Source organism: Pangasianodon hypophthalmus, chromosome 21, assembly GCF_027358585.1.
Source record: "Pangasianodon hypophthalmus isolate fPanHyp1 chromosome 21, fPanHyp1.pri, whole genome shotgun sequence".
Taxonomy (NCBI): domain Eukaryota; kingdom Metazoa; phylum Chordata; class Actinopteri; order Siluriformes; family Pangasiidae; genus Pangasianodon; species Pangasianodon hypophthalmus.
In genome coordinates, this window is record NC_069730.1 from 2,833,677 (window position 1) to 2,847,643 (window position 13,967).

General features: G+C 37.3%; 1 protein-coding gene across 1 annotated transcript; it reads right to left on the reverse strand.

Annotated features, from left to right (window-relative positions):
* Window positions 1-401: 401 nt before the first annotated feature.
* On the reverse strand, window positions 402-12,816 carry afg3l2 (AFG3-like AAA ATPase 2). Its single transcript, XM_026941391.3, has 17 exons — window positions 12,598-12,816; window positions 10,966-11,056; window positions 10,648-10,722; window positions 10,398-10,522; window positions 9,441-9,590; window positions 9,266-9,340; window positions 8,352-8,476; window positions 7,816-8,089; window positions 7,149-7,286; window positions 6,397-6,550; window positions 6,118-6,225; window positions 5,022-5,147; window positions 4,710-4,820; window positions 4,437-4,552; window positions 3,930-4,130; window positions 3,135-3,329; window positions 402-2,479 (listed from the first exon to the last, which is right to left on the reverse strand). The coding sequence occupies exons 1-17, from the start codon at window positions 12,688-12,690 to the stop codon at window positions 2,237-2,239; spliced, it is 2,400 nt and encodes a 799-aa protein (XP_026797192.1). The 5' UTR covers window positions 12,691-12,816; the 3' UTR covers window positions 402-2,236.
* Window positions 12,817-13,967: the final 1,151 nt, after the last annotated feature.

Genomic DNA, 13,967 nt, shown 5'->3' on the forward strand with positions numbered 1-13,967 from the left:
GATCTCTTGCTGATCGGATGGAGGAACCTAATCTCTGGAATAATTTTAGAGAACATTAAGAATGGTTTGTTTAGGAACAGCTCTATATGGCGTATTATAATCCAGATTACTTCTTTAACCTGGCCTATTCGGAGTTATTGCATCTTTTATGTTATTCTTATAGATATCTACCAATGTCATTAAATCTTTTAATCTTTCTCACTTTAAGATTCTGAACTCAGAATCTGTAGAAATAAAGAATATTATTATTAGTACAAATATAGATAACAGAATACCTCCATTCCAAACACCAAACAAAAAAATAAATAAATAAATAAATAAATAAAAATCAGCCTTCCCTTTCTGCAAAAATTCATTTTGATAAATAATTTCAATTTGCTTCCAAAAAAATCATAACCACATATTTATCTACATTTATTCAAACACTGAAAACCGTTTTCACAAAATACAAATACAGGTATTATTACACAATCCAAACTCAGTACCGCCGCACAAAAGTGGCTGAAAAACCTGATGCTGATACTGCATGGATCTGTATTTAGATATATTGTGTTATGAGAATTAAGAAATAATGAATGATGAACTCTGTGGTGTGCTGTTCCAGGTAAATAATCAATGACCATGTGGTCTGATGATGCATAGTTACTGTTACCCGCCCCGAAGTTGATTAGTTTTCTATAACAGGACATCTTGAAGTGCTTTATTCCACTTATACCAAAGACAACAATTATTATTATTATTTTTTTATTAATTAAAGAATTAAATACATACTTTTTAATCTGTTTATAGTTACATTCAATGTCACGGAACATCCAAGAAACAAGTATGTTACACTTGTTATGTCACTTAGGTTCCAGCAGCTATAAACAGATGTTGCATCTTTTTTATGTCTCTCTTGAAGGTAGTAAACAAGCAAGACATTTACTTGTTTAATCTGCTAGGCGTGTAATAGATAAATTACTAATACATAAAGCCAAATCAAAAATTACGATTGCCTTTAGACGGAAATATACATTTACACATAATGGCTTATAGAAAACACACAGATGATGTAAGTGCCTGCTTCTTACCAGTTAAAGCAACACTCCAGCATTTTTTAATCCAATATCCATCCACTACATCTGTGGTATCCCTGTACTGAGAAAAGAACCGAAAACCTGTTTACTCAAAATGAGGCAGGTGTTTAATTCATTCAAAAAACATTTAAAATATGACTAACACAAATTCAAAACTACAACCTTATAACAGACATGAGAGTAAATTTATTCCTAATTTTCTAATACTAGCACAAGACTGAAAAACAAAAAATCAATCAAGTTACTAATCAGGAGTCTGTGGCCTTCTAATTTTTACTTGAGACCACATTAATCAGTGCAGTGAAAAAGTATAATAATATGAATTATACCACTTTTCGGCTTAATTTGCAAATATATTTAAGCAAACAATTCATGAAAACGTTCTATAAAATTATGATTGATATACATTGAGCCAACAATTGCCATCAAAATTTTTAGAAGTTCAAGGGCAATTGTAAGTTCCTTGTAGAACCATTAAAAGTTCCTTTCTCAGTACAGGGAAACTCTTATTCTTTGTAATTGCACATACACTATAGATATACAGATATACATTAGATTAAACAACACTGAAGTATTCCTTTAAATAAAAAAAAAAAACCTGCAGAAAATGCAGTAACCAAGTGCTTGACAACATTGTTAAGATGACATCATGCTTTTTCTGCTAGAAATAAACTTTTCTCGTATCTAGTGAGCACATCTAGTGAAAACATTGTGTTTCCTTCCTAATTATCTGATTATCTGATTAACACAGCAGACACAAGCGATGCACTGTGTGGTATAAGATCTTCACAGAAGCAACTATGACCAGGAATAATTTAATTTAAGGATTTTTTGTTCATACTTCCTTTATACACATTTTCTTTAGGAAAATTCATCATACATCACTCCTGCTCATCTTAGACAGTCAAGCAAATTTCTTCAGCAGCGTGCTCCAAAAACCCACCTGCGATTTCAAAGTGTGCTTCACTGACCAACAGCTAGAACACCTCTCCATTTAAAACCAATCACCTCTCCATCATCAGCTATGCAGCTCACACCAACCTGTGACACGATGAAGGTCTGCGTGTGGATCGGAAAGGTCACATGACCAGCCCCGACTCGACCCGCATTAAATTTCCCACTCACTACTGTAAATGTCGCCCTCTGGTGGAGGACTGCGTTTAGAAAGGCATGTCGCCTGCGATCTGGCGCGCCACCTGCTCCTCCGTGCTCTCCTCCTTCTCGCTCCCTCGTTCCTTATTCCAGTCTTTCAGTCCCTCAGGGAGTGACGTGTCCTCGTCCAGTCCTCCTGTGCCCTCCACAAATTCCTCGTACGTCGACTTCTCAGCGAACGGCCGCCGGCCCAGGAGCTCCACCATGTCGCTCTTATCCAGGACCTCCTTCTCCAGCAGGCGCAGCGCCACCTGGTGTTTAACACATTTATGATCTTGCAGAAGCAATGCTATGACGACCAAATGCTTCCAGTTTACATGCACACTTTCTTTCTTCTTTTTTCTAAGAAAAAGATGTTATGTACAGCAATTCATAACAAAGCGTGGATCTAAAAGAGATGAGTGGAAGGTTTTTTTTTCCCCCAAGTGCCTGGTGGTTACCGTAAAACCCTATATATACACACCCTCCAATCTCTACAGCAACAGGTTTGTTTTAACACATTTTAACTGACTGACATATCAGAGTGCTTTTAGTCACTTTCTAATCATCATTATCATTACATTTTTTGTAAAGTGTTAGATTTTGAGATTTTTTTTTGTTTCGGACCAATTTTGGGAGAAAATCTTTGGTGATATTTATCCCTAATAAATAAACTTGACTAATGTTAGCTAAGTCATATGGAGCCTTTGCAAAAATTAAAAAAAAAAAAAATCTTGTGAATACAGAAAAATGTGTATATATACACTGTATATATTTCATGCTTGACTGATTACAGTGGAAATTGTGAAGTGTTAGATTAGTATTAGGTATTGGATAGTGGACGATTCTGGACATATCATATTGAAAACAAAAAACGAAAAGAAGCGGTGTGTCCACAGTACAAAAGTTACAGAACAAGCCTTTTACCTTTTCTACATCGTCCTTCTTCTCTGTCAGAAGCTTCTTTGTGCGCTCGTAGGCGTTGTTAATAAGATCCCGCACCTCTGAATCGATCAGACGCGCCGTCGCCTCGCTGTACGGCTTCTCCAGAACCAGATCCCCCTGCCGAGGGAGGTCGAACGACACCTGACCCACCTTCTCATTCATCCCAAACTGCACTATCTGTGGACGGAAGCGCACAGGACACACTACTAACTAGTCTCATAATAGATAATAATTGGATTGATTGAATTCTGCGTCACTTGTAAACTGCCAAAAGAAGCAATGCACATGTAAATTTGAAATGGAATAGTAAATATTCATTAGAAGGATTATATAATATCAGTGACCTGTTTTTGGCTATTATTACCCTCATAAAAAATGCATCAAACGTATAACGATTTTACTATATAAGTATTTTTAAATATGCATTTTGCTAGAGCATAAATTCCTTTCTGGATCAATTGGTTTTTTTCTTCTACAAGAGGAAAATATATATTATAATAACAAGATATAATAATATCAAGAACAGACCCAAACCTGTCCTGACCCAAACCTATCATGTTGAACCTAATCTGAAAGACGCTAGCCTTTTTTTTTTTTTTTTAAAGATGAAAATGGTTATTTTACAATGTTTTGACATAGAAACATGTAAATAAATCGGTTGCATAGTAAATTTTTAGACTTGGCATTTCCACAATAAAGAAATGTCCTTAAATGAAAGAGAACGAGAGAAAAATCCTTTACCATGAATGTAGCCCTAGCATGTTAAAAGCGGCCCACCTGTGCGTACGCGCTCTGTGTCACCTTCCTCAGGTCATCCTGCGCTCCAGTGGTGATGCGACCGAAGAAGATCTCCTCAGCGATACGGCCGCCGAGCGTCATGCACATCCGGTCCAGCAGCTGCTCCTTGGTGTAGAGATACTGCTCTTTTGGGAGGTACTGAGCGTAGCCCAGACCTTTACCACGTGGGATGATAGACACCTGAAAAGACGGTGTTACAACGTCATAATACAAGATAATACATGCATTTATATGCACAGCTAGTCATACGCTAGGCAAATAAACAGGACAGGCTAGAAGCATTTCAATGACAAACTGTTAAAATCCACCAAAACCTTGTTGTTTTGATGGTGCAAGCACCTACTAAACCTGTATAAAAAATTAGCAACATGATTCTTTTGCAACTTGATTTTACATGGCCTGCATTTGCATTTGCAAGACTCTCATATTTTATGATACAATTACACTAAACACTAAATCAGAATCAGAAAAGGGTTCTATTGGTACCTTTAACAGAGGGTCTGCATGCTCCAGGTACCACCCAGCTACAGCATGTCCTGCCTCATGGTATGCTACGGTCTTTTTCTCCTCAGGCTGCAACACCTGCGTCTTCTTCTCTAAGCCTACACACACACACACACACACACACACACACACACACACAGCATCGGAAGTCTCAGTACCAAGTACACCAATTTTATTACTAGTGTACTATTACATTACGTTAGGTGACCAGGGAATGGAGCTGTATGGAGTGTCTGGTTACATTTACACACTCACCTCCGATCACACGCTCGATAGCCTGCTCAAAATGTTTCTGTGTGATGGCGTCAGAGAGGTGGCGAGCTGCGATCAGTGCTGCCTCGTTACACACGTTAGCAATGTCAGCACCTACCAACAGCAAAACAATACCATGATCTCATGTAGTGTCCTCATCTATGTTTTATACACTGGTCTTAAAATAGTATTTGCACCCCAGTATTTGTTTATATGTTAAACAAATGACACTATCCATGTTATAAAAAGTAAGTCCTGATGAAGTGGTTTTTTTTTTTTTTTTAGACTCGAGGACTAAAAAAAATGAACTCTTACCTGAAAAGCCAGGTGTGAGGGCAGCCATCTTCCTGGCAAGATTCTCCTTGTCCAACTCTGCATCCAGTTTCAGTGGTCTCAGATGAACTTTAAATATCGAAGCTCTGCCTTTGATATCTGGAGGACCTGCACACAGTGGAAGAACACAACGTGCTTAGTAGGGGTGGACAATATGACAAATAAACACAATAGATATCACGAGATAGATAGATAGATAGATAGAGGTTTGCTCACAAACTTCCAGTAATACAGTAGTTTTGCATTGATAAACCTGTTATAAATAATAATAAATCTGTTTATTATTAATAAAAATGTATCATAATTTTATTTTTATATTTAAAAAAATGTAATGCTGCAAAAATTTTTTTTTACAAAAGTAAAAATTTTAATATTTTAAACAGCTGCTTCCAGTCTGTTTGTAATTATTTAAATAAAAAAATGTATAAAAAATAAATTTGAGATATCAAAGATCTCAGAAAAGAGTATTGTGACATACTTTAGCACAATATCGATACTGCACCATCATATTGCCCAGCCCTAGTGGTAAGTATGGGAATTACAGGAATTATTGATAGTAATGAATGAAGGATTATTTTTATCTTTATTAGAATCTGTCATTATTATAATTATTAAATCTTGCTGTAAAAACAAAACCTACCCTACACTAAGGATTTCAGGTGGAAATGTTTATTGCATGGAATATGCATTGTGGGTTTAAAGGATTTATTTTTAAAAAATCTAATTTGATTTTGCATGCAGTGGGAGTGAAATTAATTTTCATAGCTCTGGGTGCAGAACTAGAGAATCTAAACCTGCCTGGATATGTGAAGAAGTTAAGGCCAGTGTGTATTTCTTGCTTCAGTGGATAATGTCACCTTGATACTGTAGATTTGTATCTGCTGCTGTGATCATAAAGACTGTCCTGTGCTCATCCCAGGACTCTCATTTACAATGTTCTCATACTGAACATCCTTTCAATACACTTAGCACTGTTTGTGTATCTACATCTGGATTTCTATAAAGCTGCACTGTGACAAAGTTTACCGTCAAAAATACAATGCAAATATAAAAAATAAAACTGAATTGAATTATATACCGATGTATATCTGCCTATCGAAGCGTCCGGGTCTCAGCAGTGCTGGGTCCAGGATGTCCGGTCTGTTCGTACCAGCCAGAACCACTACATTGGTGGCAGTGTTAAACCCTAAAGTGAGACACCCAGGGAAAAAAAACAAACAAACAACAAAAAAACATTAATCCATTTCACCAATCTGACTGAGTGAGCATGGTGGTCACAGATGACCTGGATCCTACAGGCTTGGTTAATTATCAAGAATGCTAATGATAACGTTAATAATAAGCATCAGACACGCACCGTCCATTTCCACTAGCAGCTGGTTGAGCGTGTTCTCCTGCTCACTCTGCCCTCCGAAACTGCCCCTGCCTCTTTTCCTCCCCACTGCGTCGATTTCGTCTATGAAGAGGATGCAGGGGGCGTTCTTGCGTGCCAAAACAAAAAGGTCTCGAACCTGAAACACAGTAAAGACACATGGCTGTTCTGTAAAAATGTGGAGAAGCAAATTAATTTACAATAATACAACACATGCAATCTTTCTTTTAAAAAAAGAAAAATATTGCAAATATATCATTTTTGAAATTGAGAAACTTACTATAACCACAAAAGATTTTTTTAAAATATCTGAACGCTTCTCTTACAACACTTACAATTACCAAGAATTAAAAATATGAATCCATGTTCCACTGCCAAGTATGAGAGAGGTTATAAGATGATCAAAGATGTACTGTGAAGAATTTAGAGATAGTTATGATCGAGAATACTCATAACTTTTATTTATATATTGTAGAGATTTGGTCCATCTGGTGGCGGGACACAGAGGAAGTGATTAGTCCAGCATGGGTCATGTTTATAGGCATAATTACCCTGAGGGATGTCAAATTGCATGTGTTGGGTTTTTTTGACAGACAATAACATGACAGTCTCAATAGCAAAAGTTACTCTCGGAATGACTCTGGCACTCGCAGTGGCAGCAGCAGAAGGCAAACCGATTTACCTAAATGTTAGTAATGACATTAACAGAGTCCTCATGTCAGTGTGAGGTCACTTACCCTGGCTGGACCGACGCCCACAAACATCTCTAGGAATTCGGAGCCATTAACGGTGATGAAGGGGACGTTCGCTTCACCTGCAGTCGCCTTTGCTAACAGGGTCTTCCCAGTACCGGGAGGTCCGGTCAGAATGGCACCCTGAATCCAAAAACAGTGACTGTTAAGCAAATAATAATTAAAGGAATACAGTAACATGGCTAACAAAGACTGAAAAACAGAATGGACACATTATTAGAGGTTCCCAAAATTGCTAATGAGAAAATCCTAGCATGAAGTGAGATAAAACTAATTATTCCACAGAAACCGTATGGGATGGGATGCAAACTGAGACTGTTTTTTTACTGACTAAAGAGATCCACACACTTCTGCTGGCTCATGAGACCAAAGATAAAGTTGGTATGAAGCAAAATTAACCAGAACCAGAAGCAAACGCATGTCTTTCTCCTTCAGGGAATTGTTTTTTTTTTTTAATTCGTGTATGGTCTGCACGCTGCCTTAGCTGACAAAGCAGAAAAGTGTAGTTTTCATTGCTATTATTATTTTTTTAGACAAAAATAAAAATTATCACTCAGACAGAACCAAAGTACACTTGCTGACATTACAAATGAGACTGGAACATAATAATTTAATGTATGGAACACACTTCAACCCAAAGTCAGTTTGATACCTTAGGGATCTTGGCCCCAAGGTCCTGGTACTGCTTGGGGTTCTTCAGGAAGTTAACAAACTCCATGATCTCCAGCTTGGCCTCCTCGCACCCGGCCACGTCCTTGAACTTGACGTCGATCTCATCGCGCAGCACTTTGGCCGTGGTCTCGCTGACGCTGAACAGGCCGCCCATTCCCCTGCCGGGCCGCCCGGCGCCCGCGGGTCCTCGCCGCAGCATGAAGAGCAGGAAGCCGATGATGAGTGCGGTGGGAAGCATGCTGAGAAGGAAAGAGCTGGAGAGAAAAATAAACCGAGTTACTTTCACTGTTATACTCGACTGATTAACTGTTGTAACGAAATATTATCCCACAGCACTGTTGAATTCTCCATTATATATATTCTCACAATATTTCCAGATCATTGTTCAATCTCTGTGGTATAAAAGGAATAAAACAGTAAAATATTCATATATAATACACTTCACAACACCCCATTGTGTTTTATTCATGACATAATTAGTGAAATCGTGTTGCAGTATTAAAGTCACTAAATTACCCGTCACTCTCAGTGGAGTAAACTACAGGCAGCCTGTTCTCCCCTTCGATACCCAGCTCCATTTGAGCCGTCTCCAGATTCCGCTCAAACGTGTCCACGCTGCCGATGTTGAACCACACATATTTCTAAAAAAAAAAAAAAAAATTAGAAAGGAACAAAGAAAAGAAATTAATTTGGAATTTCATTCTCATCAATTTGCCTGTTTAAGCCCCAGTTAGAACCAGTTCATATAAAGTGCCAATAAACTACTTCATTTACAATACTCCTGTAAACATTATTGGACAAAAACATTACTTTACTTCATGATTTGCAATGCAGAATGTTTTCAGATAGCGATTGTTATATAACATGAAATTTGGTACAACCAAATATCACAGATTATCATCATATCTGCTCAGCAGGAGTGATGATACATGATACTTTTATCATGTCATGATATTTAAAGACGTTTTCATGATACACAGGCCGCCCATGGTTTAATGACACTTTTATTTAATGTCTACAGAAATAAATAGTTTTATACCAAAAAGGAGGAAATTGTAAACATGTTAACTTTGTAAAACTTTAAAGATTCGGTACGAAATTTCAACATAAAATAAGAGTTGATAAATGTTAGGAAAAAAAAATTGTAAAAAAAACTACCACAATACTCGTGACCTCATATAACAGTGTATTGTGACTTAATTTATCTCAGTATCGATGTTACATATTAAATACACCTTTAGTAGTTTATCAGATTTAAAAAAAAAAACAAAAAAAATAAATAAAATATCAGGAAGCATCTTATTTCAAGAGACAAATTAAAAATCCAAAAATATTTTTGATGATGCTTGTAACCTCTATAACATAAATGTGTCTTTGAACTCACATTTGTTGGAAAACACACTTTTTTTCCCCTCAGAATAAAAACTCACCCCATTAGCTTCCGCTTTTCCTGGAGAGAATACAACTTTCACAAAGCGCTTGTTTACAACCTCCAACCTGTCGACCTGCAGGGGCACAAATCAGAAAATCCAATAACACAACTGCCTCCATCACGTGGAATAACAATACACTGATCGGAGAGAAAGGTTTCAGTAACAAACTCACGACTCCTTTAGCCAGGTAGCCATTAACAAAGTCCTTCCAGGTGACTTCTTTTCCTGCATCCCGGAAGAAGTAGTAACTGACCGCTGCCCAAAAAGTCGCCGAAACCATTAAGTACATGCGGAAGTCCTTGTCGTCCCACGGAATATCCCCCTACACAGAACAGAACGATGATGAACATCGCAAAATGTTTAAGCTTGATAAGATCTCGATAAGATTCATGGTGGACTGTGTGATGAATTCATAAATTCATTCGCATAACATTTTCAAAGAGGACATTAAATGCCATATAACACTTCAGGGAACATTTATGGTCACTGCTAGAATATTTTTAAAAAATCTTTGGACAGAAGTCCTTACGAGAAATACAAATTTTTTTTTATTCTATATTTGCGTACTTTTAACCACTACTCCACTACAGGGTCAGTAAAGCTGTTTATACCACATCGCTGTTGGATTCTCGAATCTGATTGGTCAGAAGGGGTTGAATGATGCTCTATAACAGCAGCTCTGACATTAGTGCTCCTGTTATAGAAAATCACAGGTTTATATTAACGCACTCGTTTACAGGCACTTGTAAACATAAATGTGTAATCGTTGATGTGCTGAGAAGATGAGAAGGTGTTTATTTAACATTTATGGACGGAGTCTCCAGTGTCAGAGGTCAAGCTGTACGACATGTTCTTTACCAAAGAAAAAAATGTTAGCGTTGGCATACTGCTGTGGTATAAGAGGAATAAAACACTTCACGATGTTAAAAGTAACTCTGCTTCATCACACCTCTCCAGCATTGATTATTTTCCTATAACAGCATGCCCCCACGTGTTTTATTCCTTACCTAACTCAACACATTCACTTTTTTCTTACTGTCATACTGGTATATTATCACAACTTTAGATAAGACCAATGTTCCTAATGAAAACAGTAGAACTGATCCACAACAGTAACCTTTCATCACACCTTTTGAACACGGTTGAACCAGTTGCTTTCATCCTTCTTTCCTCCCTTTTTGCCTCCGCCCCCACCAGCTCCTCCTCCACCTTCAGACTTCCCAGAGTTCTTGTGTGCATTGTTCGGCTTGGCCTCTGGATTTAATCCGAGACACAAAATATGTGAATAAACTGCAGGTGCATTTTCACACCTAGACAAAATAAATATAGCAACGATTCTGCTGCAATTTTAAAGAAAGGAGAAGAAAAGGACATGTCACCTTGGGCCTCTGCGTTGGGTGCTTTGGGCTCGCCGTTCTTCGGGCTGCCGTTCTTCGGAAAGTATTTTTCAAATCCTTACAGAAAAGATGATATATGACACGAAAGAGAAAGACCAAACCCAAGCATGTCAGTAATATTTTGATTTAGATTTATTCATTTGGTATACAATAAAACCCTAAAACCCCCCATAAAACCCTAAGCATGTAAGTATAAGGCATAAGATTTAAGGTTTAGGTTCTTCCAGGCAGTATTAATCACTGAACTACCCCGTCCCTAATAATAACACCTACATTTTTATTTTAATGCATATAACACACCTTTCGGAGGCTTTGAGCATAACCTTCTGTACGTGTCCAACACCTGAGAAAGCAACACTCGTTTCTGCAGGGCCTCAGTCTGGGTAGATACCTGAAAAAAAAAAAAAAAATGCCAGTAAACATATTTAATAATACATTAATAATAATAATAATAATAAGTGTAAACGCTTGTATGAATGACTTACGAATAAATACGTTCGTATCCAGATTGATAAGAGGCACAATTGTGCCTCTTATCAATCTGGATACGAACGTATTTATTCGTAAGCCTTTGTTTTCATATTATACAAGAAATATAATCAGAGCATGGATTTATTTATTCCAGACATAAACCAACTATTTAAAAATTAGTCTCAGAAGCTAAATATATAGTATTTTATTGTTTACTGGAGAGCTGAAAAGTGAATTTAAAAGTGTCATATTACCAGCATTTTTCCTGATTTTGTTGAAACTGACATTATTTATGCTTCAGAGATTAAATTCCCACACGCATTAAAGTGACCCGCATCATTTTTAACTTACAACTGACTTTAAATTTATTTTTTTATTTTATTTTTTTTTGTCTTAGACACAAATAAATTCAGTACATATTTAAAAATGTGTTTCGTAGATATTCTTATGTTGGATTTTACAGTTTAGCATTTCCAGGAAAACAGTGAAATGTTTTTGATGACTCATTCTGTACTCGGCCAACTAGCGTCCAATCAAATGCCCTCTAACACGCATTTGTCCCGCCCTATAACCCAGTGACATCCAGTACAGGTCACCTGCTTCCGGATCATATAATAATAATAATAATAATAATAATAAAGTAGCCTGTGTAGTGGGTTATAAATATTCCAGATTGTCTGAATGAGGTGTTTGTATATAATGAATAAACAGTAGAAAGACATCATGGATTATTCCCCAAACTCTCTGAGCAATAAACTGTCTTTAAGCAACACTCTCTGAGCAAAGTTAACACTCTAACTGATAATCCACAACATAACAGGCATTAAACAGGAGAAATGGATAAACTGTGCAATAACATAACAGTTAGATATTTTCCCACCCGCATTCTCACTAACCCCGCCTCCTGTGCATTCATTGGCTCCTCTTCCGTACTGACCGAGATAGTCAAACAAACTGACCAATCAGAAAGCTGATGGTCTGCCCGAGGGACCAATCCTCGTTCAGGAGGAAGTATTTCACGGAATATGGGTAGGACAAAAAAAAACACCCGACACCTAGCATTGCTAGCTAACTGGTCAGCTTCATTACACAATGCAGTGAGTTAGCAACCTGCTAACACACCTTTACCCAAAGCTGCAATGTCATTTAGACTAAACGCCTTGTATGGCATAAACAACAACGCAAGGAAGATATCTTAGTATCTATTTTCGTACATAAATCACAAAACAAATCCGTTAGCTAAATACTATGAATGCTAATTTAAGTGTAATGTGTAACGTGTAGCTAATACTTGCTAGTAATTGCAAGTCTGAGGCTGAACTCCAAACGACTCCATATTCCCTATATAAATACACTACATTGGTTATGTATGTAATAGCAGTTTAGGCAGCCTATCTAGGGCACTAGCTTTTGACCAGGGAGCCGTTTGAGACTCGTCCCACGTCACTGCTTGCACCTTACCAGTCGCGCCGCCTTTGGTGATCTGAAATTAGGCAGAAAAACTCTGTAAAGGTTCCTGCAGCCTCTGGAGAGGTGGAGATATCTGTGTGCCATGTCAGCACTGAGCGCACAGACCTAAATCAACAAAATAAATGGAGTTTAGATACAACCAACAACTTCTTTAGCCATCCTACAACAGATTCAGTTTACTTCCGGTGCATGTTCAAGTTCAACACTAGGGGGCGCGTTTGAGTCGCCATCATGCTTCCTTCAACGGCACCCAGAATTGTTCAGTTTTCTTCTTGGAATATCTTGGCATTTAAGTGAACTAAGTTGGTATTTCCTAACATTTCCTCAAGCTATACATAAAATCCTAAGTACTGAGAGTGTCTATAGGATAATCGATAACACTTGCAAAAATAAGTTGTATTAAAAAAAAAAGTTTGTTTCCTCCACTATGCTACATTCAAGTGCTATCTGAACTAATGTAAATACAAGTTTCCGATTTAAATACAGCACTTGAACGTCCATTCAGTTCATAATTATAATAGGGTTCTTACACAGGTCTGGAACAAAATATGGAAACGCCTGAAAGCCACTCGTTTTTAGACCTTCTGGAAAAAAATGAATGAAAATGAATTAAATTAATGATTGTGTTCACAAAATGTTCATTCATTCATTCATTCATTCATTTGTTTATTCATGTATTCATCTTCAGTTAGTGCTTTATCCTGGTCATGGTCATTATAAATCCTGTGAACACTGGGTGTGAGGCAGGAATACACCCTGCATGGAATGTCAGTCCATTGCAGTGTGCTATGCATACAGTTGTTTACACACTCTTTCATACTTAGATTGGATTTAGAGTAGTCAATCCAACTACCTGCTTGTTTTTGGAGGATGGGAGGAAACCAGAGAACCCGGGGGAAACCCACACATACACGAGCAGAACATACAAAACTCTGCATGTTTAAAAAAAAAAAAAATGTGATCAGAGGATCCAACCTAACAAGGCAGCTTGCTTTCCACATCACGTGATTTGAAAGCCATGTGGAGCCCTACAGCAAAATTATAAGTGTTGTGAGAAGAGCTACAGTGTTGAAATCACACAGTTCAGTGAAGAAATAGCACTTGAAGTTTTGATATAAAACATGCGATATTAAATCAAATATTTCCAGCTGGGTTTATATAGTTACACAACTCAAACATTATTACACACTTACTAGAAAGGCAGAGGAAATTCTTGTAATTTCTTCATTATTCATGTCTTTACTCCTCAAGCCCACCCCATTCCCACCCATGTACATGAAGCTTTGCTCCTCAGGCATTCAAGTTATGTGGTTTAAACTATTATTTTGAATCATTTCTACTTTTTTCAACATATTTTTTTT